This window comes from Mobula hypostoma, chromosome 1 (assembly GCF_963921235.1).
Source record: "Mobula hypostoma chromosome 1, sMobHyp1.1, whole genome shotgun sequence".
In the NCBI taxonomy this organism is placed as follows: Eukaryota; Metazoa; Chordata; class Chondrichthyes; order Myliobatiformes; family Myliobatidae; genus Mobula; species Mobula hypostoma.
Window position 1 is genome coordinate 148,043,793 of NC_086097.1, and position 25,520 is coordinate 148,069,312.

Genomic DNA, 25,520 nt, shown 5'->3' on the forward strand with positions numbered 1-25,520 from the left:
GTCTGCAACTGTTTTACTTTTACAATATACTGCCACCTATCAATGATCTGTGGAAGGAAGTATATTGGTTCTATGCATTTTGAGAATCACTAAGATCCCCCAGCCTAAATTGGCAGCCATGTTTCCATGTTGTCGGGCCCTTGGAAGGAGCAAATCAACTCTTGCATTTGTTTTTTATTCACAGTCTCTATTGCCTCCAGTTTTGATCTCTAAAGTTTACTCCCAGTTTGATGTATTTCTCTCTTCTTCTCGATATCATTTTTTAGCATCTTCTTGACATCTTAAAATTGTCAGTTTTGTTGTGGTTCTTTTGAGTTAATTGACTTAAAGCCCAATAGTTTAAATTGTAATTATCTGGAAATCAACCTACTAAATGCAGGGTTTTGCTAGGAAAGAATACAGAGGAAGGGAATTTGTGCAATGTTTTGCATTCTGCTTTTGTATGTTTGCTGACAGAACGTCAGGAATTTATCCTCCAAATGTGAAGGCACTCCTTTATGAGTTTTGGATATATATGAATAATCTCAAGACTATTTTATGACATGTAACAAATAATCTTTTTCAGTGCAAGAAGAAGCACACACTCATCTGTCCAGAATTCTCCAAGACTGGGAACTGCACACAGGGCTCCAAATGCAAACTGCAGCACAGACAGCAAAAAAGCCATAAGCAAAAGCATGCTTTTGAAGCAACTCAGGGTGGAACAACAGATGAGGGCACAGTTTCAAAGCGGGTCATGCTTGCAGGCAATACAGAAAGGTAATGCATGGTCATCACTATGGAAGTTTGACAGAAAATTTACATTTATTGGTAATATGACACTATAATTTCTTGATATATGAAAGGTGTGAATTCTGGAAAATATTTCATTATGAATTAAATTCAGTTCAATTAAATAAAATTTTGTAAACTGTAAAGGCTGAATGAGAGGCATTAAGTGTTTTTCTGTACAATGTGTTCCTATGTGCAGAGTGTGGTGTGATGTTTGTTACAGTGAAAGAACACTTCATGAATTAAAAATGGATATCTAAAGAGTCAGCAATGTCACAGTAAAAATTACTAAATCAAATTTTGTACAATAAGGTATTACAGTACTTTAAAGAAAATTATACCTGCACATCCAGTGTGGTTAATAGTGCTTTTTTTGCGATAGAGTCACAGGGACCAAGAAAGTCTTTGGCTATGGTAAATTAATTGATGTTAGCTGAGATGGCAATTGTTTTGCCTCGATTTGTCAGCTGGCTCCTTGAGCCAGAAAGATGTAAAAGAACAAACAGGATTTCAGTTTCTGGCCATCAAATAATCAATGCTGACAAGTGTGTGAGCATTAGTTAAGTCTAAACTTGGCCAAGTTGTCCTCAAATACATCTCAAATATCAGTGTTTAATGGTGAAGTTGCATGTTTTGTTTATGTATACTTGACCTTTGACTGAATTCTGGTACATTGCAGAGTAATATAGGAAGAGAACAACCTAAGATCATTGGACCTTGAAGCCATCATCTCATTGATTGTGTATGGATCAAATGATCCTGTACGTGGGATCATATAATAATTATGTGGCATCCAAAAAGTGTTATACTTAAAATGAAATTAAATGCTTGCTTGTGTCAGTTTTTTTGGGATTTCTTTGGGAACATTATTTTCTCAATCTTTTACAGAGACAAAGGGGTGTCAAGACGAGTGAATTCAATGGGAAGAACTGTTTCTTCATCTGACTCCAGGGAAGTTAGTAGTTGTAGCAGCAGTAGCAGCCAACATGGACTTCCAGCATTTATTGCTCTTCACTCATCTGTATCTTCAGAAGAGAAGGTAGATTCTGAAGCGGAAGAAGAGAAAGAAAGTGAAGCTTTAGGTATGTATTGTAAAGATGTTGACATAGAAGCCAACAGTTTTTTTTAATCATGCCACAATATCAGTTCTGTTAATAGTAGGTTTGTATTGGTTCTGTTGCTCACACACTCTTCCTTCCAAGCATAGAACATTGTAGCATCCAATAGCAAGCCTGATTACCTATTAATGTTGGGTTACTGGGAACATTTTAACTCAGTCAGCTCAGCACAGTTCAATTCTAGAACTTTGTAGTTCTTATAATATCAGCTCCTGGCACCTCTTACTAAACCAGACAGCTCATGCATTTGATGTCACACTCATGTTTGAAATGAGCTTCCAACCGTGAATCCAAGCCATCACCAATGCTACCTGTTTCTAGCTGATTTGTTGAAACCTTATTCCATGCCAGTGTTATCCCTGGACTCAATTGTTCCAACACAGTCATTTTTCCCTTTCCATAAATTTAAGGTACATGTCCTGACTTGTGTTATGTTCTGTGCTCATGGACTTGGATTGTTCCTGGGTATGCAACACCTCAAATCTCTCCATAACCTTTGTAATCTTTTCTCTTTCTGAGACCCTCCGCAATATCTGCTGTCTTTTAGTTCTGGCCTTTTCTGCATCCCAGATAGTCACTCTTCACATATAACTGGCATCAGGTCAGCAAATTATGGGAAAGTTATGATTGCTCAGAAGCAGGTGCAGAGGTGTTTTACATGGACACTGCCCGGACTGGAATACTTGACTTTCACCCCTGAAGTGCGTCTTTACATCATTCTTGTTAACATCCCTATAAATTATTCTCTGTAATCTAACAGAATTTGATCTGCCGAAGTGTATTACCTCACACATGCCTCACTGCTCTACCCATCTTTCCAGCTGGCCAATGTCTAAATAAACTTCTTCATTACTTCCCACTCGAACAGTTGAAAACTTGCAAATCATACACCCTATATTTTCATTCTAAGTCATTTATGTATATTACAAGCAAAGAAGCTCCCAGTACCGATCCTTGTGGTATATTCTGAGCCCTGTTGCAAACCGGATACCGGAAGTCATGGCCTATAGGCTGGAGCCGAGTCTATAAATCTCTGTGAGTCTGCAGGGGAAGTTGAACCCATTGCCCAAGTCCTTGGAAGGCCGAAGAAGATGGCCTCTCCTAGCATTAGAAGACTATCTACCTGGGTGGGAGGGAGGACTGGGGCTTGTTTTACTATTGTTGTTTTGTTGCTTATTGTGTTCTGTGTTGCTTTGTTGAACATCGTGGGTATGCTCTGTTTTGGCGCTAGAATATGTGGTGACACTTACAAGGTGTCTCCAGTACACACTCGTGTATTGGTTGTTAATTCAAACAACACATTTCACTGTATGTTTCTATGTACATGCGAAAAATAAACTTGAACCTTAAATCTTGAAAAGGCAAAGATGCATTAAGGATAATTAGTTGGTTTTGTTAAAATAATATCGTGCCCGATTAGTTTGGTTAAATATTTAGAGAGATAGCCAACTGTGATGATGAGGGCAATGCAAATGATGTCAACTGCAATGACTCCTGTCAGGCCTTTAGCAAGGTCTCTCTTGGAAGACTGATTCACAGGTCCAGAGGACGAAGATCTACAGTTCATTTTGCAGTTGAAATCCTGCAAGCACCGGTGTGCCACAGGGGTCAATGTGGGCACTCTTGATGTTTGCTATATACAACAATAATCTTGATTTGAATGCATTAATAGATATAATCACTGAATTTGAGATGGAAAATTGATGGCTTTGTTGACAGGTAGTCTTCATTAGTAAATGATTTTGATGTGTTGTTAAAATGAGCAGAGTAATCGCAGATGCTAGCAGAAGAGCTAGGATATACGCAATGAATGCTTTAATCCCTGGAACAGAGAAGATTTCCAAAGGTACTACAGGTCGACCTTCGCTAATCCGGCACCATTGGGACCTGAAGAGTGCCGGATTAGTGAAAATGCTGAATTACGGAAGGATCACATTAAGCATAATCAGTGCCGGATTATCGAAGGAACCGGATTACAGGTAGCCGGAATAGTGAAGGTCGACTGTAGTAGGTAAGGAAGACATACAGGATGATTGTGTTCATCTGCTGGGGATATAAAAACAAGGAGATTATAGTGCAATTATATAAAATATATATAATTGCTGGAGTATTATGTGCATTTGTGATCACAACAGTTGTAGGAAGTGTGTGTTTTCATTGAGAAGGTGCAGAGGAGATTCAAAGGTATGTTGCCTGGAACAGAAGGTTTTCAAGCAGGAGAAGATACAAGTAGGCTGGGTTTGTTTCTGAAAATGAAAAGCAAAAATGCCGGAAATATGAAATAAAAGCCAAAGATGCTAGAAAGCTCAGTAGGTCATACAGTATATCTGGAAAGAATGAAACTGATCAGGGGTCTATGACCTGAAATGTTAAACTTTATCTCTTTCCTGAGATGTAGCCTGATCTGCTGAGTGTTTCCAGCATTTTCTGTACTTGTTTTCCTTGAAATGAAGAAGGCTAAGGGGAGATGTATTTGGGATACACATAATTATAAGTGGAATAATAAAAAGGATTAGTTCTCCTTAGTAGAGAGGCGTACAACCAATGAATAGAGGTATAAAAGATAGAACACTTAGCGAGGACTTGAGGAAGAATTTTTCTCACCCAGAGAATGGTTGAATCCTGGAACGTACTGCCCAAGGAGGTAGAGGAGGCAGGAACTCTCACATTTAAGATGTATTTAGATGAACACTGAAACACCTAGGCATAGAAGGCTTCAGGCTGATTGCTAAGAAAAGGGGTTAATATTAAAAATGAACTTGATGGCTGGCATGAACACTGTATGCTGAAGGGCTGTTTCCTTGTGTTGGACTCTGATATTTAAATCCAAGGTTCCTTCAGAAGTCAGGAGCAAGCCACAAAAGTTGTTGCTCGTTTTATTAAGCTTTGATAGAACAAAAAAACTGGAGCAGAAGCCAGTAGTAGAAGGCTTAAAGTCAAGAGACTAAGGGGCTAAGAAGATTAAGATGGCGCTGCTTTGTGTTTAGCTATTTTATACCCATAGAGACAATGAAAGTTCCATTCAAATTTGTAGATAAGACTCAACCAAAGAAAAAAAAAGCACTCATTCAAATACTGAAGTACCAAGTTAACCAATAAGAAAGCACTTATTCTAATAATGCAGAACAAAGAAGCTTCCAGAGCTTTCCAGAATTATACTTCGTATAACCACTAGACTAAGGTATATTTAACTGTTATATGCATATAAGAACTACTTAAAGTACAAGCAGATAATTGATTGTTAAACTACAAAGAAAATAATTAAACAGGAGGATCCAATACTTAATTCTGAGATACCAAGTCTAAATGATCTGACAAGATTCCAGTGGCTTATGATTATTTATCAGAGGTCGTGATCTTCTATTAAAATAGTTTGAAGCCAGCATAAAACTGAGCCATGCTGATAGGTTGACTGCACTACCTGTTGATCTTATACATAGAGTAATTTAATTATTTGTAGTTCAATTTGTTCACATAAGTGCACCAAATTCTTGGGGAAATGAGCAGATGTTTCTGTTTACCAACTGTCCATTTAGTGGGGAGTAAATAGCAGTATTCATCCCTGCAGTAGCCTGAGAGAGAAGAAGGAAGGTGGATCTTTACAGCTCCGAGTGATTCCTTACGTAAACATTTTCCAGAGATATGCCACTTCAACTGGTTATAAACAAGTATTCAGCTCAGCAGGCAGCAGGCTTTTGAGTTCCCAGCACATGCCATTTTATTGTCATATTTCATGGTCATAATCATAATGGAAAGAGTTCACTACCAGCTTTTAACAGCATCACTGCGCACACTTAACAGCTGAACAGATTTGTTTGACATATCGCTGGAGCATAGGTAATAAGGTGGTGCAGGGGATAAAATAGACTTTCCTCGTAATTGATAGTTTTTGGATGCTACCATGTCGTGCCTATGTCAGATAATAACTCAGATAAGAAAGCATTTTACTGCAAAGCTTATCATCAACAAATTGTAATATATCCAAAAACAAAACTGTATTTGTATTAACCCCTTTCTCTCCTTACTACATGATAAGATTTTTGGATTATTTTACCAGTTTTTCAATCATTCTCTGAAAGTATTGACTCCTAGTTGTGCAGTTCCACAAGCACCTGATGTTCCTTGTGAAAAAACAATGTGAGCATTAGCCTTCTGGCTCCCGTTATTGTCCACACATCAAATTTTCAGCCAGGTGTTGCTGGATATTCATCAGATGAAGAACCCTTATTCAGGAGTTATCTCTCTTGTAGCATGCCTGCCAAAGCAGCTATCACTAAGAGGGTTTTGTTTACTCAACAGACTGGGAGCTTCCTTGCCTGTTTGCCTCAGCTGTTCACCAGTGATCTTAGTTAAGCCATTAGGGCAGCTGGGCTAGTCATTTTTTTGGGACCTTTTGAAGGAAACAAAGTCCCATTTATGCAGCATTTTGAACACTCAGCCATGGAAGCTGATTTGTGAAGTCCCATGAATAGCAATGAGATAATGAAGAAATTCAGTAGTAAAGGGGGCATGAAAGTTCACATTTGTGCAGTCTTTTTTTTATTTAGCATAAATTATAATTGTTCAGATCACCCTTCCCCTTAAGATGTCATCTCACAACCTTTTATCATATTCTAAGAGAGAAAAGAGGTTGGTTTAACATTTCATCCAAAATGGGATTTTAGTAGTGGACAATTATGCACTGGAATGAAAGATCATCTTAAGAACAGAAATTGTCGAGTTGGAATGGGTCATATAGTCTCTCCAAACTGCTTAGCCTTTATAATATGATGATAGCTGAGCCTCTAACCTCAACTTCACTTTGCCCACCTGCCTATTTCAAACCACAATTTCCTGACTCGGAGCTGATGTTGGAACCATTGTACAAGACTGCCATTTGGAGTAGGTTGGCTTGATCTCAGTTTTGAACACCTTGTTTATAAATGCTATCAATTGTATGGTTCCAGAGATGGGTGAATAGAAATTGAGATTAATTTTTTTAGAAACAAGGTTAAAGTATTCAAGTTATAAAGAAATTAAGGTACAATATAACATTTTTTTTCAATTCACATTTCTTGGAGCATAAATGGATGACATGGTTTTGCATTAACAAAATTGTGATATGGACCATCTTCTTAGAACGCAAACCCACAGTAACGTGGGTGTTGGCTGTATATCTGTTGGTAATTCTTTGAAACAGTACTAATTTTTACAAAAGTGAATAGAACTATATATAGCTTGATATAAGGATATTTGTTTAAAGTTATCTACCCATAGCTGATTACCAGCATTACATTCTGAGACCGCAATACTGCCTTCAGTGCCACTTAAAGCTATGCATGTCTAGAATCTGGCAACTTTCCCCAGATTGTTTCCAAATTTCCTTATGCCTAATGCTAAACTAGATGGCCTGATAAAAGGTTGTGAGATGACATCTTAAGGGGAAGGGTGATCTGAACAATTATAATTTATGCTAAATAAAAAAAGATTGCACAAGTGTGAACTTTCATGCCCCCTTCACAATTGACCAAGGATAAGTCCAATACATTTTCCTTCATGGAGACACAAGATTGCAGATGTGGCAAACAATCTGCTGGAGGGCTGTTTTTCATGGGAAGAATGGAATTGTTGACATTTTGGGTCAAAACCCTGAAAACCCCAAGTGTCAGCGCTCAGCCCTTTCAGTTCCTCCAGGAGATTTGTTTTGTCTCTACAATTGTCCTTCATTTTTAGCCAAGAAATATTTTGATCAATAAAATCATCCAATTTACTTAAAAAAAAACCTCTTATTAATTAAAGATTTTTTTGTTGTTACTTTATAGTTCTTATATATCTCATTTCTTAGCACACCTCGCTTTCCTTTATAAAAGAGATTTTCTAGCATTTTGCAAGACACTGATCACAGCAGTCCAGGAGAGCTGAATTAACATCATCACAGACCTAGTCATTAACCTGGTGTGCTTCAGCAAATATGTCATTTAAACTAATTTTGACCTTTCATGTTCAGGTTTCTTTAGATAATGTCATCAGCATTCAGAATGTTTTAATCAACTTCCAAATAAATGTGTAAATAAATAAATAAATAAATAAATAAATAAATAAATAAATAAATAAATAAATAAATAAATAAATAAATAAATAAATAAAAAAATAGAAATTTGTGTTCTTTTAGATGTAACTTCTCTTGGGGGGAAATGAGATTACACTGTTGAAAGGTAATACAGATCAAAATTCTAAGGAGTTATAAATCATCAGAGATTAGAATTTTTTTCCCATAATCTAAAAATAAATGTTGCTTTGCATTTGAAAAATCAGAATAACCTACAGTAATGTTGTACTTATTTCTGGGAGGTTAACTGACAGAAAATTTGTGTTGTTAATTTTCAAAGAACTTTCATTCTTACTCAACTTTTTATTCTCAATGAAAGTGTTTCCTCAATGATGTCCAAAATGATGTACAAAATTGTTAGTTTTGCCAGCAGGGGAGTTTTCAACATAAATGGTCTGAAGAATGACAGTTTTTATTCACTTAAAACAACAAATTTGAACAGCCAGCAGTCAAACCCTCATTCTTGTCCTCACTGCAATCTCTGACCTGCTGTGACCTCACTTACAACCCTTATATGTATGCCTTGTCTGCTTTGTTTTTAAATGGTCAATCTATTTTCTGGCCTCAGGATCATTCCAGGCTGCCACATCTAAATATTTTCTGTTCATTGAAGAGGTCACTCAGACTCCTGAGAGTAGACTTCCCTTTACTTTTTTCTTAATCCTTGGATCAAGAAGAGTAGACAATGGCATATCCTTTCATTTGCAGATTTCTCAAAGAGCAGTTGATCACAAACTCCACTCCTCACTGAGTGCAGTCTGTCATAAGTACTTTGTTGTGGTCTGAGCTGACCAGAGAAGTGGTACCTGCTGTGTTCTGCAACAACAACAGGAGCCTGCAAAACATCAATGGAGAACACTGAGTTGAAGCTGAGTATATCATTTCAGTGCACCAGTATTACACAGGATAATCCAACAGTAATGTTCTATGACCGGACATTTCAAGTTCTTTTTGTACAATTTTTGCAAGCATGTTTGTGTAATTCAGAACTCATTTAGTGCCAACATGGAGTGATTGCGAGGCACAAGTACATTCATTCTTTCCAAATTCAGCTTGTCAGGTGGATATGTTACTATCGCCGTCTAATTTATTTTTCATTTTCAGTCTTACTCAACGTGACCCTGACAGTTGTGGTATTTTCAGTCACTTCAGAAAGTTGTAAGTTAAGACTCCCAAGAATTTATTTCGCCTCAAGGCTGATAGAGCTCTGCATTATTGGAGATGCCATTCTATAAATTAAACACTATTACGTAGTCTTGTCTGTTGTTGCAGTTCACTGGAGATCAAAGATTTGCCGAGATCTGGAGGAGAGCAAGTTCTTTTGATGTTCAGGCCAAAATTCCTTCCTCAGACAGATTCCAATAAAATCATCACTACATGCAGAAGTCTGACATTCAGTTAACTGTTACTAAACTTTATTCATGTTCAATCTGATGAAGGTGTTGCCATATTGTGCAATTCATTATTTGTCTCCTTTCTATATATGTTTATACTGAGTCCATCCTTTGCCTTCTTCCTTTGGTTCTCTCTGCTTCCCATCCCATACTTCCCAACCCATTATATCTCAGTCTTTATAAATGTGTCACCAATCAGACAAAACATGTTCCAAATTGCCAAAAGTAAAAACTAATTAAAATCAGATTTATTATCACTGAAATATGTTGAGAAATTTGTTGTTTTACAGCAGCATTATCATGCAAAACATCAATAAAATTATAAAATCATTATGATAGGTTACAAAATGAATAAATAATGCAAAAAAGGAATAAAGAAATAGTATTCATGGGATCTTCCTGATGATAGTAATGAGAAGTGGGCATAGCCTGGATGGTGGAGGTCCTTACTGAGGCAGCAGCTCATGAAGATTACCTTGATGGGAAGGGTTGTTTCCTTGATAGAGTGGAACAGAACATAGAACAGTACAGGCCCTTCGGCCCACAATGTTGTGCCGACCCTTAAACCCTACCTCCCATATAACCCTCCACCTTAAATTCCTCCATATGCCTGTCTAGCAGTCACTTAAATTTCACTAGTGTATCTTCCTCCACCACTGACTCAGGCAGTGCATTCCACGCACCAACCACTCTGTGAGTAAAAAGCCTTCTTCTAATATCCCCCTTGAACTTCCCACCCCTTACCTTAAAGCCATGTCCTCTTGTACTGAGCAGTGGTGCCCTGGGGAAGAGTCGCTGGCTGTCCACTCTATCTATTCCTCTTAATATCTTGTGTACCTCTATCATGTCTCCTCTCATCCTTCTCTCCAAAGAGTAAAGCCCTAGCTCCCTTAATCTCTGATCATAATGCATACTCTCTAAACCAGGCAGCATACTGGTAAATCTCCTCTGTACCCTTTCCAATGCTTCCACATCCTCCTTATAGTGAGATGACCAGAACTGGACACAGTACTCCAAGTGTGGCCTAACCAGAGTTTTGTAGAGCTGCATCATTACCCCGCGGCTCTTAAACTCTATCCCTCGACTTATGAAGGCTAACACCCCATAAACTTTCTTAACTACCCTATCTACCTGTGAGGCAACTTTCAGGGATCTATGGGCATGTACCCCCAGATCCCTCTGCTCCTCCACACTACCAAGTATCCTGCCATTTACTTTGTACTCTGCCTTGGAGTTTGTCCTTCCAAAGTGTACCACCTCACACTTCTCTGAGTTGACCTCCATCTGCCATTTCCGCATCCTATCAATGTCTCTGCAATCTTCAACAACCCTCTACACTATCCACAACACCACCAACCTTTGTGTCATCTGCAAACTTGCCAACCCACCCTTCTACCCCCACATCCAGGTCATTAATAAAAATTATGAAAAGCAGAGGTCCCAGAACCGACCCTTGTGGGACACCACTAGTCACATCCCTCCAATCTGAATGTACTCCCTCCACCACAACCCTCTGTTTTCTGCAGACGAGCCAGTTCTGAATCCACCTGGCCAAACTTCCCTGGATCCCGCGCCTTCGGACTTTCTGAGTAAGCCTACTGTGTGGAACCTTGAAGATTCCCATTGCGTGGATCTTTTTGTTAGTTGGGTCAGTGATGGTCAGAAATGCATTCATAATCTGGGTTCAGAATATTAAAGTGTAATGGTAGGAAGGTACAGGAAGCTGGGAAGAGTTGAAGGAATGGTTTTATTAATTTGTGATGATCTTGGCTCAGTAGAGAGTGATGACCCTATCTCTGGAAACCAGACTGTTTCCATGAAGGTGAGGAATAATAAGGCAAGAAGTCATTTGTAGGAGTGATGTCGAAGCCTAATTGTAACCAAATGACAAAATGGAACATAAAGGGAACTTAAAGTAATAATATATGCAGTTTGGAAATATCAAACAGGAAGAGTTCAAAGTATGTTTCAAGATAATTTATATGACCAGCACCATATTGGCCAGTCAGCCCAATAAGAAAGCAGACTGTATGATGAGATGTCATTGATTTACAATGGGATCATTGATATACATTTAAGAACAATGATTATATTATGATATATTTACTTTGAAGGAAAGAAGAATAAGTCCAAGATGAGAGAAGTGGTTTGAGGTTACAAAAGTGGTCTGAGGTTACAGAATGAGTTCAGCTGGTAAGTTAGTCAGTGACAGAGCAATGACTTGTGGAAATTAATCCTGATCAATACAAGAAGATATATTTTGAGAAGTCTGATAAGAATAGGACATATAGCAAGAATAGTGGAGCCTTAAACAGGGGCACTTGTATAAATCCAGAGATCCTTAAAGGTGGCAGCAGAGATAAGTAAGTTGGTAAAGAAGGCATACTGGATACTGGTCTTCATTAGCTGGAGCAGAGAATATAAGAGTAAGGAAATCAGTTTAAAACTTCAGTTAAGTCACAGATGGAAAACGTGCAGTTTTGGCCTCCACATTATAAAAAGGAAATGAATGTATTGTAGAAGGTGGAGAAGAGATTGCCTAAGACAGAACTTCTTGGTTATGAGGGGGTGTTGGATAGGCTAGGTGTATTTTCCCTTGAAAGGATAAGGCTAGGGAGGAACTGAGAGGCACAATACAAAATTTTGAGGATCATAGATAGGGTGGGTGGAAATATTTTGCTTATAATGCAGAGGATTTTAAGATGGACAGAAAGAGGAAATCTGAAGAAAATATTTTTTTCACTTAGAGGATGGCCACAGTCTGGAAAGTACTGCCTTAGACTGTGTGGAGGCAGAGACCCTCATAAGTATCTGGATGGGCACACGTCTTGCCAAGGTGTAAAATGCCATGCACCAAGTGCTGGTAAATGGAATGAGTGGAGGGGTACTTGGTTGGCATAGACATGGTGAGCAGAGGTCATGTTTCTATACTTTATTTCTCTGTAATTTTTTCAGATTTTTTAAAAGAGCAGCAATTAAATTATGCAATTAAATGAACTGGCAAATAAAATGAAGGAATTGGCTCAGTCAGTCAAGATTTGGATTAACTTTTCTCTCCCTTTTAAGAGGGCCTTTCAGAAAACTCAGAATATGTACATTCCAGCAAACAGAATTTCAAGGGATGAACCCACTATTTGTGTAAAATCAAAAAAATTACAATTTAACTGAAATAAATGAATGGATAGTTGTGCAAAGATGGTTGGCAGATCAGAGGAGTCTACCAAGTTTTTAAAAAATCAATTAATCACTACAATAATAGAAAGAATGAAAGAGCAGTTTTTGCATTAAAGCTAGTCAATAGTTTCAAAACAGCAAGAATTTATAGTTTTAAAAATAAGAGTTAACTGAGTGTGTGTTTGTCTTAGAGGAATGGTTTCTCAGGTATGAACATCAAAAAAATAAGGAGATGGAGGACAAATTAAACATAATTTTACATCACTTGTGATTATAGAGGATTCAAGTAATACTCCAGAAATGCTGCAAATTGGGAGTTAAAAATTTGGAATCAGTACTGAATGAATTTTTTGATTTAGGGACTGACAGTTTTTCCAGACCTGATAAACTTGATCCTAGGATCTTAAAAGAAATGACTAGTGAAGTAATTAATGTATTAGTTTTATATTTCTGAAATTCTCTACGTTCCGTAAGGTAGCATTAGATGAGAAAATTACAAGTGTGTCTCCTTTGTTAGACAAAGAGAGGAGACAGCTGAAAACTTACAGGTTAATTAGTTTAATGTTTGTCATAGCGAAAATATTACATGCTATCATTAACGATGATGTAGCAGGCCACTTTCAAAAATTCAAGTTAATCAGACAAAGTCAACAAGGTTTTGTGAAAGAGAAGTTATATTTGACCAATTTATTAGAGTTGTGTGCAGAATTAATAAGTCCTGTAGAAAGAGGAGCTGTTGAATCACTTAGATTCCCAGAAAGTATTTGATTTGGTGTATTGTAGGAAATAAAAACTCACAGTGTAGGTGGTAAGATATTGATATGGATAAAAGATTGGCTGGCTTGTAGGAATCAGTTAGGCATAAAAATACCTTTTCTTCTGGTTGGCAAGATATACAAATGGTATGCTAGTGGTGGCGTCAAGCTTTTACATTTTACGTAATTGACTTGGATGAAGGTATAGTGGCTAAATTTGCTGATGGCCAAAGTAAATAGAAAAATAATGAAAAGACTATAACACAAGTTCAAAGCGCTACAGATAGATAATGTGAGTGGATCTGACAAATGGAGTATAAAGTGGGAAAAAGTAAAATTGTCCATTTTGTTAGGAAGATAAAGAAGGTGATAGATTGCAGCACTGAAAGATACAGAAGGACTAGGAAGCACGTGTTTTATTTGCAAAAGACTGACATACAACTACAGCTAGTAATTTAGAAAGCTAACAGTATTATCCTTTATTCTGAAGAAATTGGTGCATATGGAGAAGGTGTTTTGGATAGAATGGAATGCAGAGATAAGTTACAAAATCTAATCAACCACAGTCTTACTAAATAGCAGAGAAGATTTGGGAGGACTATACTAAAATTTCCTATGGAAAATAGATCTATTTCACTATCAGTTATGGTTTGCAAGCTCCTTTGTTGCTTTTTGAGTGTTTGTGAATTTGTAAAATTAGCCAGAGTAACACTGTGGGAAAATATGATGACCACCTGAGGTCTTTATATATTTCTCCATCAACTCCACATGTTTCTACAATGAACATTTGAACCAGTAAACCATGATGATCCAAGAGTCATTTCCTGTTGTGTACTGTTGAAGGATATCATCATTGAATAGAACTAGTACCAAAGATGATGGGTTTACTGTATGGAGAGACTGAGAGTAGTAGGCCTGTATTTTCTAGAGTTTAAAATATAAGAGATTCCATTGGGCTTGACAGGATGCTGGGAGTATGTTTATCATAGCTGAGGTTTATGGAACCAGGGAATATAGTCTTAGATTAAGAGGTAAATTGAAATGAAAAATTTCATCCCGCAGTCAATGATGAATCTCTGGAATTCTCTACCTTAGATGGCTGTGGATGTTCAATTATTGAGTTCATTCAGAGATCAATATTTTTAGATTCAAAGGAAATCAAAGTATGTGGAGATACTGCAGCAAATAGCATTGAAGAAAATCAGCTGTGTTCTTGGAGCAGGTTCAGAGAATCACTTGGCCTTTTCCTGCTCCTATTTCCAAGGTTCTTGTGAGTTAGAGTAGACAAGGTAGCTCCTGTAATCAAGCATTGACCCTTTTTTGCTGAATGAACTGCTGTCATTTGCAAGGTTTAAACGTAAATAATGAGTGAGGTAGGATAAAGTTCTGGATGACGGATGCCGCTTGTGGAAATGAATCTCCATTAAGGTATGTGCATGCATGTAATAGAGCAGAAAAAGGAGTGAGAGAACTTGAGTAGATCAGAAGAAGAAAGAACAGATCATAAGGGGTGTTAGTTACCTGAATTTTCAAAATTTAACGTTAATATTAGATTGTAGATCATCCAGGGGAAATATGAGGTATTCTAGTTTGCGTAAGTCTTCACCATGATCGTGGAGAAGGCAGAGGACAGATAGGACAATATAGAACTGGGAAGTGGAGTTGAAATAACTCACAATGGTAGTATTGGAATCAAAGCACAAGCGTTTGGAAAACAGTCACCTAATTAACAACTGATCTCATTGATTTAGACAAAACCACATGAAGAGCATTGAATTCAGTAGAAGAGGTTGGAGTGGGTAGCATTTGAAGTTTTGTCTGACTGGAATGGTGGTTATTGGGGTTGTGCATTTGTAAGTACCACATTTTGCACCTACTTCCAGAAAAGTCATTAGTTTCTGGTTTCTTCAGGTAATTGCTCTTAAAGGGCCTCCTGCTGCCCAGTGCATCAAATCTTCCAAAGGAGTGATTCTTTGTGGTTGGGATCTCAGTAAAATTGGGAGGTATGCAACCGACTCTCTCCATTCGTTCTATTCCACCTTCCCCGAGCCACACCATTTATAACAGTCCAAGTGATTATCTCTTTAAGGGCTGGTGTCCTGAGAGTTTGCTGTATAAAATAGCTGAGCAAAATTGATCTAGCCACAATGGTCAAGAGTGCACCTTCCCTTATTAAAGAGCCTTGCCTCACAAAAATACTCTTGAGCTCTTACACTATGTTTAATATTGAAAATATTAGACCTAGTCTAAGAAAAGTCAAAACATTTTAATGCATATAGAAACATAGAAAACCTACAGCACAATACAGGCCCTTCGGCACACAATGCTGTGCCAAACATACTTTAGAAATTACCTAGGGTTACACATAGCCCTCTATTTTTTTAAGCTCCATGTACCTATCCAGGAGTCTCTTAAAATAGCCTGTTGTATCCGCCTCCACCACAGTCTCCGGCAGCCCATTGCACACACTCACCACTCTCTGCGTAAAAAAAAACTTACCCCTGACATCCCCTCTGTACCTGCTTCCAAGCACCTTAAAACTGTGCCCTCTTGTGTTAGCCATTTCAGCCCTGGGAAAAAGCCTTTGACTATCCACACGATCAATGCCTCTCATCATTTTATACACCTCTATCAGGTCACCTCTCATCCTCCATCGCACCAAGGAGAAAAAGCCAAGTTCACTCAACCTATTCTTGAAAGGCATGCTCCCCAATCCAGGCAACATCCTTGTAAATCTCCTCTGCACCCTTTCTATAGTTTCCACATCCTTCCACTAGTTAGGTGACCAGAACTAAGCATAGTATTCCAAGTGGGGTCTGACCAGGGTCCTTTACAACTGTAACATTATCTCTCAGCTCTTAAACTCAATCCCACGATTGATGAAGGCCATTGCACCATATGCCGCCTTAACCACAGAGTTAACCTGCGCAGCAGCTTTGAGTGTCCTATGGCCTCGAACCCCAAGATCCCTCTGATTCTCTACGCTGCCAAGAGTCTTACCCTTAATACGATATTCTGCCATCATATTTGACCTCCAAAATGGAAGTCACACTTATCTGGATTAACTCCATTTGCCACTTCTGAGCTCAGTTTTACATCTTATCGATGTCCCGCTGTAACCTCTGATAGCCTTCCACACTATCCACAACACCCCCAATCTTTGTGTCATCAGCAGATTTACTAACCCATCCATCCACTTCCTCATCTAGGTCATTTATAAACATCAAGAACAGGTCCCAGAACAGATCCCTGAGGCACACCATTGGTCAGCGGCCTCCATGCAGAATATGACCCGTCTCCAACCACTCTTTGCCTTCTCTGGGCAAGCCAGTTCTGGATCCACAAAGCAATGTTCCCTTGGATCCCATGCCTCCTTACTTTCTCAATAAGCCTTGCATGGGGTACCTTATCAAATGTCTTACTGAAATCCATATACACTACATCTACTGTTCTACCTTCATCAATGTGTTTGGTCATATTCTCAAAAAATTCAGTCAGGCTCGTAAGGCACGACCTGCCTTTGACAAAGCCATGCTGACAATTCCTAATCATATTATTCCCCTCCAAATGTTCATACATCCTGTCTCTCAGGATCTTTCCCATCAACTTACCAACCACTGAAGTAAGACTCACTGGTCTATAATTTCCTGGGCTATGTCTACGCCTTTTCTTGAATACTTAACATCTGCAACCCTCTAATCCTCCGGTCCCGGTGACTTATCCAACTTGATGCTTTCAAAAAGCTCCAGCACATCCTCTTTCTTAATATCTATATGCTCAAGTTTTTCAGTCTGCTGTAAGTCATCCCTACAATTGCCAAGGTACTTTTCTATAGTGAATACGGATGCAAAGTATTCATTAAGTACCTCCTCTACCTCCTTCGGTTCCATACACACCTTTCCATTGAAACACTTGATTGGTCCTATTCTCTCAAGTCTTATCCTCTTGCTCTTCACATACTTGTAGAATGCCTTGGGGGTTTTCCTTAATCTAGTCCGCCAAGGCCTTCTCATGGCTCTTTCTGGCTCTCCTAATTTCATTCTTAGGCTCCTTCCTGCTAGCCTTATAATTTTCTAGATATCTATCATTAGCTAGTTTTTTGAACCTTTCGTAAGCTTTTCCTTTCTTCTTGACTAGATTTTCAACTATCTTTGTACACCATGGTTCCTGTACCATACCATCCTTTCCCTGTCTTATTGGAACGTACCTGTGCAGAACACCACACAAATATCCTCTGAACATTTGTACCGTACATTTCCCTGAGAACATCTGTTCCCATTTTATGTTTCCAAGTTCCTGTAAAGGAGTTAATGTAGTTTTAGGTATCATGTTAAAGTGCTTTTCATAATTCTCTATCTGTGTACATACATCTACTGATGCTTCTGGACACATCTTCAGTGATGTTCCTGGAATCATCGGGTGTTTCGGGTCTTTCAACATCATACAACCTCCTCCAGGTGACCCAGCCGGGGCTGATCAGACCCCAGCTTGTGTCCAGATGGCTAGCTACTTATGACTCCATGGCTCCCCTCTTTTGAGCCACAGCCATCTTGAGGCCCTCTCTGCCGCATTGGTGGTACTGCAGATGGCTCTCTGTCCCTCGATACCCAAATTGCTGAAGGCTCTAGCTAAGGAACAGGCTGCGAATCCCCTACAACCAACCTCCACTGGGAGACACCTCACTCTCCATCCAGCCTGCTGACAGTTGCTGACCGGTCCTGCGTACTTGGAGAGCTAACTTTCGAAGGCCTCTTCCAAGCAATCTTCCTATGGGACTGTCAGCTCCAGCAGAACCACTTGCTTAGTACAGGGGTCCCCAACCTTTTTTGCACTGCGGACTGCTTTAATATTGGCACTATTCTTGCGGACCGGCCGACCTGGGGGAGTGGGGGTGGGGGGGTAGGGTAACCAACGGACAAGACTAGCAGTCAAATACGTTGTGTTTACCCCGAGAAAGACTACAATGACCATGAAACCTTGCGCGGGCACCAGTGCGCATGCGTGTACGTTCCGATTTTTTTTCTACAAATTGTTTTTGGCGATTCTGTTCGGGGGGGTGTTAATCACGACTGGAATATCGGTGATAAGTGGCTAATACACTCAATTTTGTTTCTAAAAGGATTTATCTAACGAATTTAATATTAAACACACAGCGCGTATTTTCCTCGCATGAATATAGTGATAAGTCAATTATCAGGGGAGGACAGGGGAGCTTGAAGTAAGTGTTGAACGAACTCCAGCAGAAGTGGTAGAGGCAAGTTCAATATTATCATTTAAAGAAAAATCAGATAACTATATGGACAGGAAAGGAATGGAAGGTTATGGGCTGAGTGCAGGTCGGTGGGACTAGGTGAGAGTAGCGTTCGGCACGGACTAGAAGGGCCGAGATTGCCTGTTTCCGTGCTGTAATTGTTATATGGTTATATAAGTAAGTCAATAGCATCATAACATTTTAAGTAATGTTTGGATATTAAACACGCAGCACATAATTTCCCCGTATGAACATATAAAATCATTGCAACACACCAATATCGCTGAATCAGTGGGAGCCCTGGGCTTGTTTCCCTGCAACAAGTCGGTCCCATCAAGGAGTAATGGGAGACACCGATACTCGAAGGGGGTTCCTCATGTCCAGTCTATTCCGCAATTTAGTTTTCGTTGCATTCATTGCAGAGATATGTTGGAAATTGAAATAACGTTTTTAGTGCTTTCGTGGCTATCTCAGGATATTTAGCCTTGACTTTGATCTAGAATGTCGGCAGAGATGTTATGTCAGACATACTTTTCAGCCCGCTGTCATTTGCAAGCTTGAGGAGCTGGTCTTCCTGCGCTGACACGGATGACGCACGGGCAATGATCTCGTGGGCGTGACAGGGAATGAGGAAAGGTGCAGCTGACTCATATCGCCAAATCATATCATTTCCTCATGGCCCAGTAGCACTTGCTTTGCGGCCCGGTGGTTGGGGACTGCTGGCTTTGTAGACTCAGACACAAGGACAGTGTCTGGTTGCAGGGTGGTGGCTGTGATATGGTTGGGGAACTTCAGCTGCCGTTCGAGGTGCACCAGCAGCTGCCAGTCCCTTGCAGAGGTCAGAATGCCTGCAGATGTTCTTTTGGCAGGTATTGGCTGCTCCTCAGCTCTGACAAAGGCAATGGTCTGCTTGGAGGGTCGGGACCGCTTCGCCCACTCAACTCCTGTGCTGACGGCTTCAGCGATGGTCTTCAGGACCTGATCATACCTCCACCTGTACCGTTCCTCACCAAGTGCCCTTGCACAGCCGCTGAGGATCTGCTCCAGGGTTCCTCGCTTGGAGCACAGTGGGCACGCAGATGACTCTGCCTTGCCCCATGTGTGCAGGTTTGATGGGCTTGGAAGCACATCGTACACTGCCTGGATGAGAAATTGGATGCGGTGTGGTTCGGCTTTCCTAAGATCAGCCCGGGTCACTTTCCTCTCAACCGCATTCTCCCATCTTGTCCAAGCTCCCTGTTGCTTCATTCCCACTGCCTTGCAGGTTCTCGTCTCCTCCTCTACTGCTCTCACCTCCTCCTGAACTAGACGATGCCTTTCCTTCCCTCTGGTGTCCATTTGGGGAGTTGGAAAGGATCCTAGCCCAGCTCGGCCTCGTGTGACCACTCTCACCAACCTCCTGTGACGCAGCCTTGCCTCTGCTTCCTGAACAGCTTCCTCTGCCCTCCACTTCTTGCCAGTCCTCAGTTGGATCCCTGTTCTAGCTACCTTCAGATCACTTGAGTCCCTATACTGTAGCACTTCTCTGGCTCTTGTTACCTTGAATTCTTCCTCCAAGGATTTGAAGGGCAAAGTGATATCATTACTAGAAAGGAATTAATTACTATCAAACAAATAATTATCTCAAATTAATGTGCTTCTCTTGAACTGGAAATGTTAAATTCAAAAAACTGAGTTGACAAAGCACATAGGCTAGCTCTAGTTAACTCAGTGTAATAACAAGACCTCATTCATTCCCAGTCTGCCCCATCTGAAAACTCTTCTGACAGGTGAACAAAGAATGATAATTGTGGCATCCATAGTTGGGGGTTGAGAGAATTAGCTTCCACTATACACAAGAGAAAATCTGCAGATGCTGGACATCCAAGCAACCCACACAAAATGCTGGAGGAACTCAGCAGGCCAGGCAGCATCTAAGGAAACGAGTACTGTCAATGTTTCGGGCCGAGACTGTTTATCAGGACTGGAGGAAAAAAAAGGATTGAGGAGTCAGAGTAAGAAGGTGGGAGAAGGGGAGGCAGAAGTACAAGGTGACAGGTGAGACTGGAAAGTTGAGGGGGGGTGGTGAATTAAAGAGCAAGGAAGTTGATTGGGAAAGAGAGACAACAGATTTGCTGAAGACACAATTATTATTGGTAGAATCTCAGATGGTGACGAGTGGTGTCGCAGTACCAACCTTGCACTCATCGTCATTAAGACAAAAGAGCTGATTATGGACTTCAGGAAGGGTTAGACGATGGAACACATACCAATCCTCATAGAGGGATCAGAAGTAGAGAGAGTGAGCAGTTTTAAATTCGGGTATCAAGATCTCTTAGGACCTAACCTGGCCTCAACATATCAATGCAGCTATAAAAAAGACAAGGCAGCAACAATACTTTATTAGAAGTTTGAAGAGATTTGGTATATCAACAAAAAAACTCAAAAACTTCTATAGATGTACCGTGGAGAGCATTCTGACAGGCTGCATCACTGTCTGGTATAGTGGGGAGGGAGGGCTACCACACAGGACCGAAAGAAGCTACAATGGGTCGTAAATTTAGTTGGCTCTATCTTGGGTACTAGCCTACGAAGTGCCCAGGACATTTTCAAGGAGCGGTGTCTCAGAAGGGCAGCGTCCATATTAAGGACTCCCCAGAACCTAGGGCATGCTTTTTTCTCTCTGTTACCATCAGGTAGAAGGTACAGAAGCCTAAAGGCATACACTCAGCGATTCAGGAACAGCTTCTTCCCCTCTGCCATCCGATTCCTATACAGACATTGAGCCTGTAAACACTACCTCAGTTTTCTAATATGTATTATTTCTGTTTTTGCATGATTTTTAATCTATTCAACATGCGTATACTGTAATTTATTTTTATTATTATTTTTCCTCTTCTATATTACGTATTGCATTAAACTGATGCTGCTAAGCTAACAAATTTCACGACATATGCCGGTGATAATAAATCCAATTCTGATTCTGATACAGGGCTGAATAAGGGAGAATCTGATAGGCGAGAACAGAAGGCCATGGAAGAAAGAAAGGCGGGGTGGCGTACCAGAGGGAGGTGATGGGCAAGTAAGGAAATAAAGTGAGAAAGGGAAGTGGGAATGGGGAAAGTGTCAGAAGGAAGATCAGTGGGGAGAGAGGAATGGTCAATGGAGTCACGTAGGGAACAATACCTGCAGAAAGTGGGAGGGAGGGGAAGATGTGCTTGGTGGTGGGATCCAGTTGATTCCACAACATTGTGACCTATTTAAAAAGAAGCCTCCAGCCATGTTCAACTGACAGATTTCCTCCTGATCCTGCTCAGAGATTCTCATGAAGAAATCCTGATATCAGTGGAAACCTGTGCAGTAAACACAGCTTTAGATAGGAAAAAAGGAACTTGGATGCATTTTCAGAGTGAGTTTTACCAAAATGGTGTACCGTGGTATTCCAACATACAATTTAAAAATTTCCCTTGCAAATTTACCATTCTCCAGTTCACATTTGCTCTTTACAGTTATCAAAAGCAGATGATGCTGAACTGAGTGATCACCATGCACTTGTTGATGTATTGGTGTTTTATTTAGGGCAAGAGCTGAAGAACAGTTTTCATTGTTTCTACATAAATTAGCCAAAATGTCATGAATCAGCGCTAGGGTCTGTAACTTCTAAATAAATGTCTGTTTATTTCCACTCCCTAAGAAAAGTTTGGGCAATCCGAAAATATTCTTAAGGGCAATAAGTTTTGGGAAAAAAATTACAGCTTAGCAGATATCATTTCCATCAAATCAACAAAAGGTCAAAATAAATGTTAAATCCATGATTCAGGATAGTGGGTGGGCTGCTAAAGCATGTTTTGAATTCCGAATATTTAAACTGCTACACAAGTTCACTATAGCTTTATGACATGCCACTCCCACTGTTACTTTGTGGGCTTGAAATTCCAACCTGGCTTCTATGTGATGGATGCAGACTGAACTTTTCTTAAAAACTACTTTGAAATGGAGATGAATCTGTTTGAAAAACACCAGCTAACTGCTTCGTTCAAGAGGCACACAGAGTTGCACACCAATGCATTGAGGACTTACTACTGCCCTATTGTATGGTTTCAAAATTGTTGGTTCACTTTCATTCTTATTTTCTTCCTCCACAACCCATGTTGCTGTATCAGCAAAATTCCTCCTATTAAAGTTTTGGCCTGCGTGAGCACAATCTTGAATTTAAAAAGATGCATTTTATGCTAATTTGTGGATGCTATTAAGAGGTTTAGTGGCCTGAGTTCCCCATAGAATTTTAAAACACAATGCTTACTGACTTTCCTTAGATATTCTCACAAGATCAAAGATATTTCCATTATCGTTTTGTATAAAGTGGCTGACGAGGCTAAAGTGGGAACCACAGTTTCTTCCACATATAGCTATGGGTCCAAATGGGCAAATGCGCTGGTAGTTTCTGAGGAGTTGCATTCTATACACTGCTTGAACAGGACTTCTCTTCTTGCACTGCACAGATTTGGTGTTCTTCTTACCAACCCGAGTACTTCTCCACTTTGAGCACTTGGGCCAGAAATTCCCAAGAACTTCTTGGTCTTCTTGACATCTTCCACATCCTCCTCATAGAGTTTGTAAGTTTTCTTCGGGTCCTCTGGTTTCCCCTCAAGGTCCAAAGACATACTGGGTAGGTTAATTAGCCATTGTAAAATTTCCCATGATTAAATTAGGGTTAAATCAGGTTTGTTGGATGTTGCTAGGCAATGCAGCTGGAAGGGCCTAAATAATTACATCAGTAGAGATGTTGCAAGTTCTTAAGGAGGTTCTGCAAGCATCTTTTAATCATTTTCTCTCTCCATAAATATTCCTTTCCATTCACAGAGCTTTGGATAAGAGTGTCTGGTTTTGGGCATATGAATGCTGTGACAAGACCTTCAGTGGTGGGGACGCTGACGTGGGAGAGGAAATAGACATTGACTTGTTTATCCATCCTGTGTTTTTGTAGGGTTTTTCAGAAACAACTTTGGTGGTATTTTTCCATGGTGCATTATCATACGTATTTATCTTCACCGAGAGGGGATTAGCAAGATATGGAAAGTTTAACATGTCTTCAAAGGTTTTGTGAACCTTTATTATTTCAGGGCAGTATGCTGCTTTGGAATCAGATTAATGGGGACCTTTGTCTTGCAGATGCAGGACCTATCCTCTTGTAAGCTTCAGTGAACGACTTGATGACTTGGATTCAGCCTCCAAATGCATGTAAATTCAATTGTCATGCATATGTTGAGTAACAATCATTATGAACTCAGTGGGTCAAGCAGCATTGTCGAGGAAAGGAATTGTTAAAGTATTAGGTTGAAAACCTGCCTCTGATGAGTCCTGATGCAGGGTTTCAACCTGAAACATCGACAGTTCTTTCACTCCCACAGATGCTGCTTGACCTGTTGAGTTCCTCCAGTTGATTATTTGTTGCTCCGGATTCCAGCATTCTTTTGTGTCTATGTCATCCATATATATTACAGCTTAATTCCTGAGGTGTGAGTGACTGTATGTCATACAGTTTCTGATTAGTTCTGCAGATCAGTTGCAAACCCACAGTAAGTCTGATGGAGATGAGTTGCAACATTACAACTAGAGATATTGAGAAAATGGGAAGGAGAAGCATTCAGTGTTTTCGACCTATGACCTTCATCAGAACAGGGGGAAAGAGAGTGATCCAAATAGGTTATCAGTAAGTGGGAAGATTCAGGACAGATATGCAGAATATAGCAAACACAAGGAAATCTGCTGATGCTGGAATTTCAAGCAACACACACAAAAGTTGCTGGTGAACGCAGCAGGCCAGGCAGCATCTCTTGGAAGAGGTACAGTCGACATTTCGGTCCTGACGAAGGGTCTCGGCCCGAAATGTCGACTGTACCTCTTCCTAGAGATGCTGCCTGGCCTGCTGCGTTCACCAGCAACTTTTATGTATGTAGAATATAGGTGTGTTTGTGACTGAATTAGCTGAATTGGATTAATGTTTAAGATACTATGCCTATGTAATGATTTGTTAATGGTAAGATTAATGATGACTTGCCCAGCAGGCTAGATTTACAAGTGTAGGATTAAAAATAATTTAAAAATTAATAAGGTGAGCCAGCATTTGTGATAAGTGAAACAAATAATAATTCAGATGAGGAGTCCTTCATCAGAGCTGTGAAAGACAGCAATAGGTTTGGGTAACAGCAAAATGTTGATGAAATGTTGATTTCTCTGATAGGATGAACACTTGGCAGGTAGGATAAGGTACTGTGAACTGAAATTTATGGCCGATATAATTCTGCATAGTGGACATGTTCAGTAGACCGGACCATACAAAGAGAAGAAAAGAAAAGATAACTGATTTAACAGAATTATTTTAAGTGTGTTATTCAAAGTGAGAGAATTTAATGTTAAGTCTTAACAAAAGCAATGTTCCCTGATGAATTATGAGGTGAGCTTGCTTTGGGTTTCATGACAGTGTAGGAGGTTACAAAGAGTGGGATTGTGACTTTAAATGGCAGGCAACTGAAAGCTCAGGGTGCTGGCAAAGTAATCATCCACTTGGTTTCTCCGGTGGATAGGGGAGGAGGCCACACTGTGAACACTGAATGCTGTGCAGCAGGTTGGAAAAAGTGAAAATGAACACACACAAGCACACAAAAAAAAACTGGAGAACCTCGTCAAGTCACGGAACATCAATGTTGGGGGGGAGGGTGGGAGATAAACAATTGATGTGACCAAGGTCCTTCATGAGGACTAGAAAGGAAGGGGGCAGAAACCAAATAAAAAGGTGCCGAGGAGGGGTGACATGAGGTGAGGGGGAAGGGGGGGTGAATGGTGGGGGTGGGGAATGATGTAAGAACATGGGAAGGGATTGATGGAAGATGTAAAGGGCTGAAGAAGGAATCTAATAGGAGAAAACAACAGACCAGGGAAGAAGGGGAAGGAGGAGGAGAGCTGAGGGGGGTGTTGTTGGGCAAATGA

At 40.0% G+C, this 25,520-nt stretch overlaps 1 protein-coding gene across 1 annotated transcript in view; it reads left to right on the plus strand.

Annotated features, from left to right (window-relative positions):
* Positions 1-25,520, plus strand: part of zc3h3 (zinc finger CCCH-type containing 3) — a 297,823-nt gene that overhangs the window by 257,710 nt on the left and 14,593 nt on the right. The window contains exons 10-11 of the mRNA XM_063057690.1: positions 566-759; positions 1,660-1,853. Of these exons, the coding sequence (XP_062913760.1) occupies positions 566-759; positions 1,660-1,853 (388 nt within the window). The remainder of the gene's footprint in view (positions 1-565; positions 760-1,659; positions 1,854-25,520) is intronic.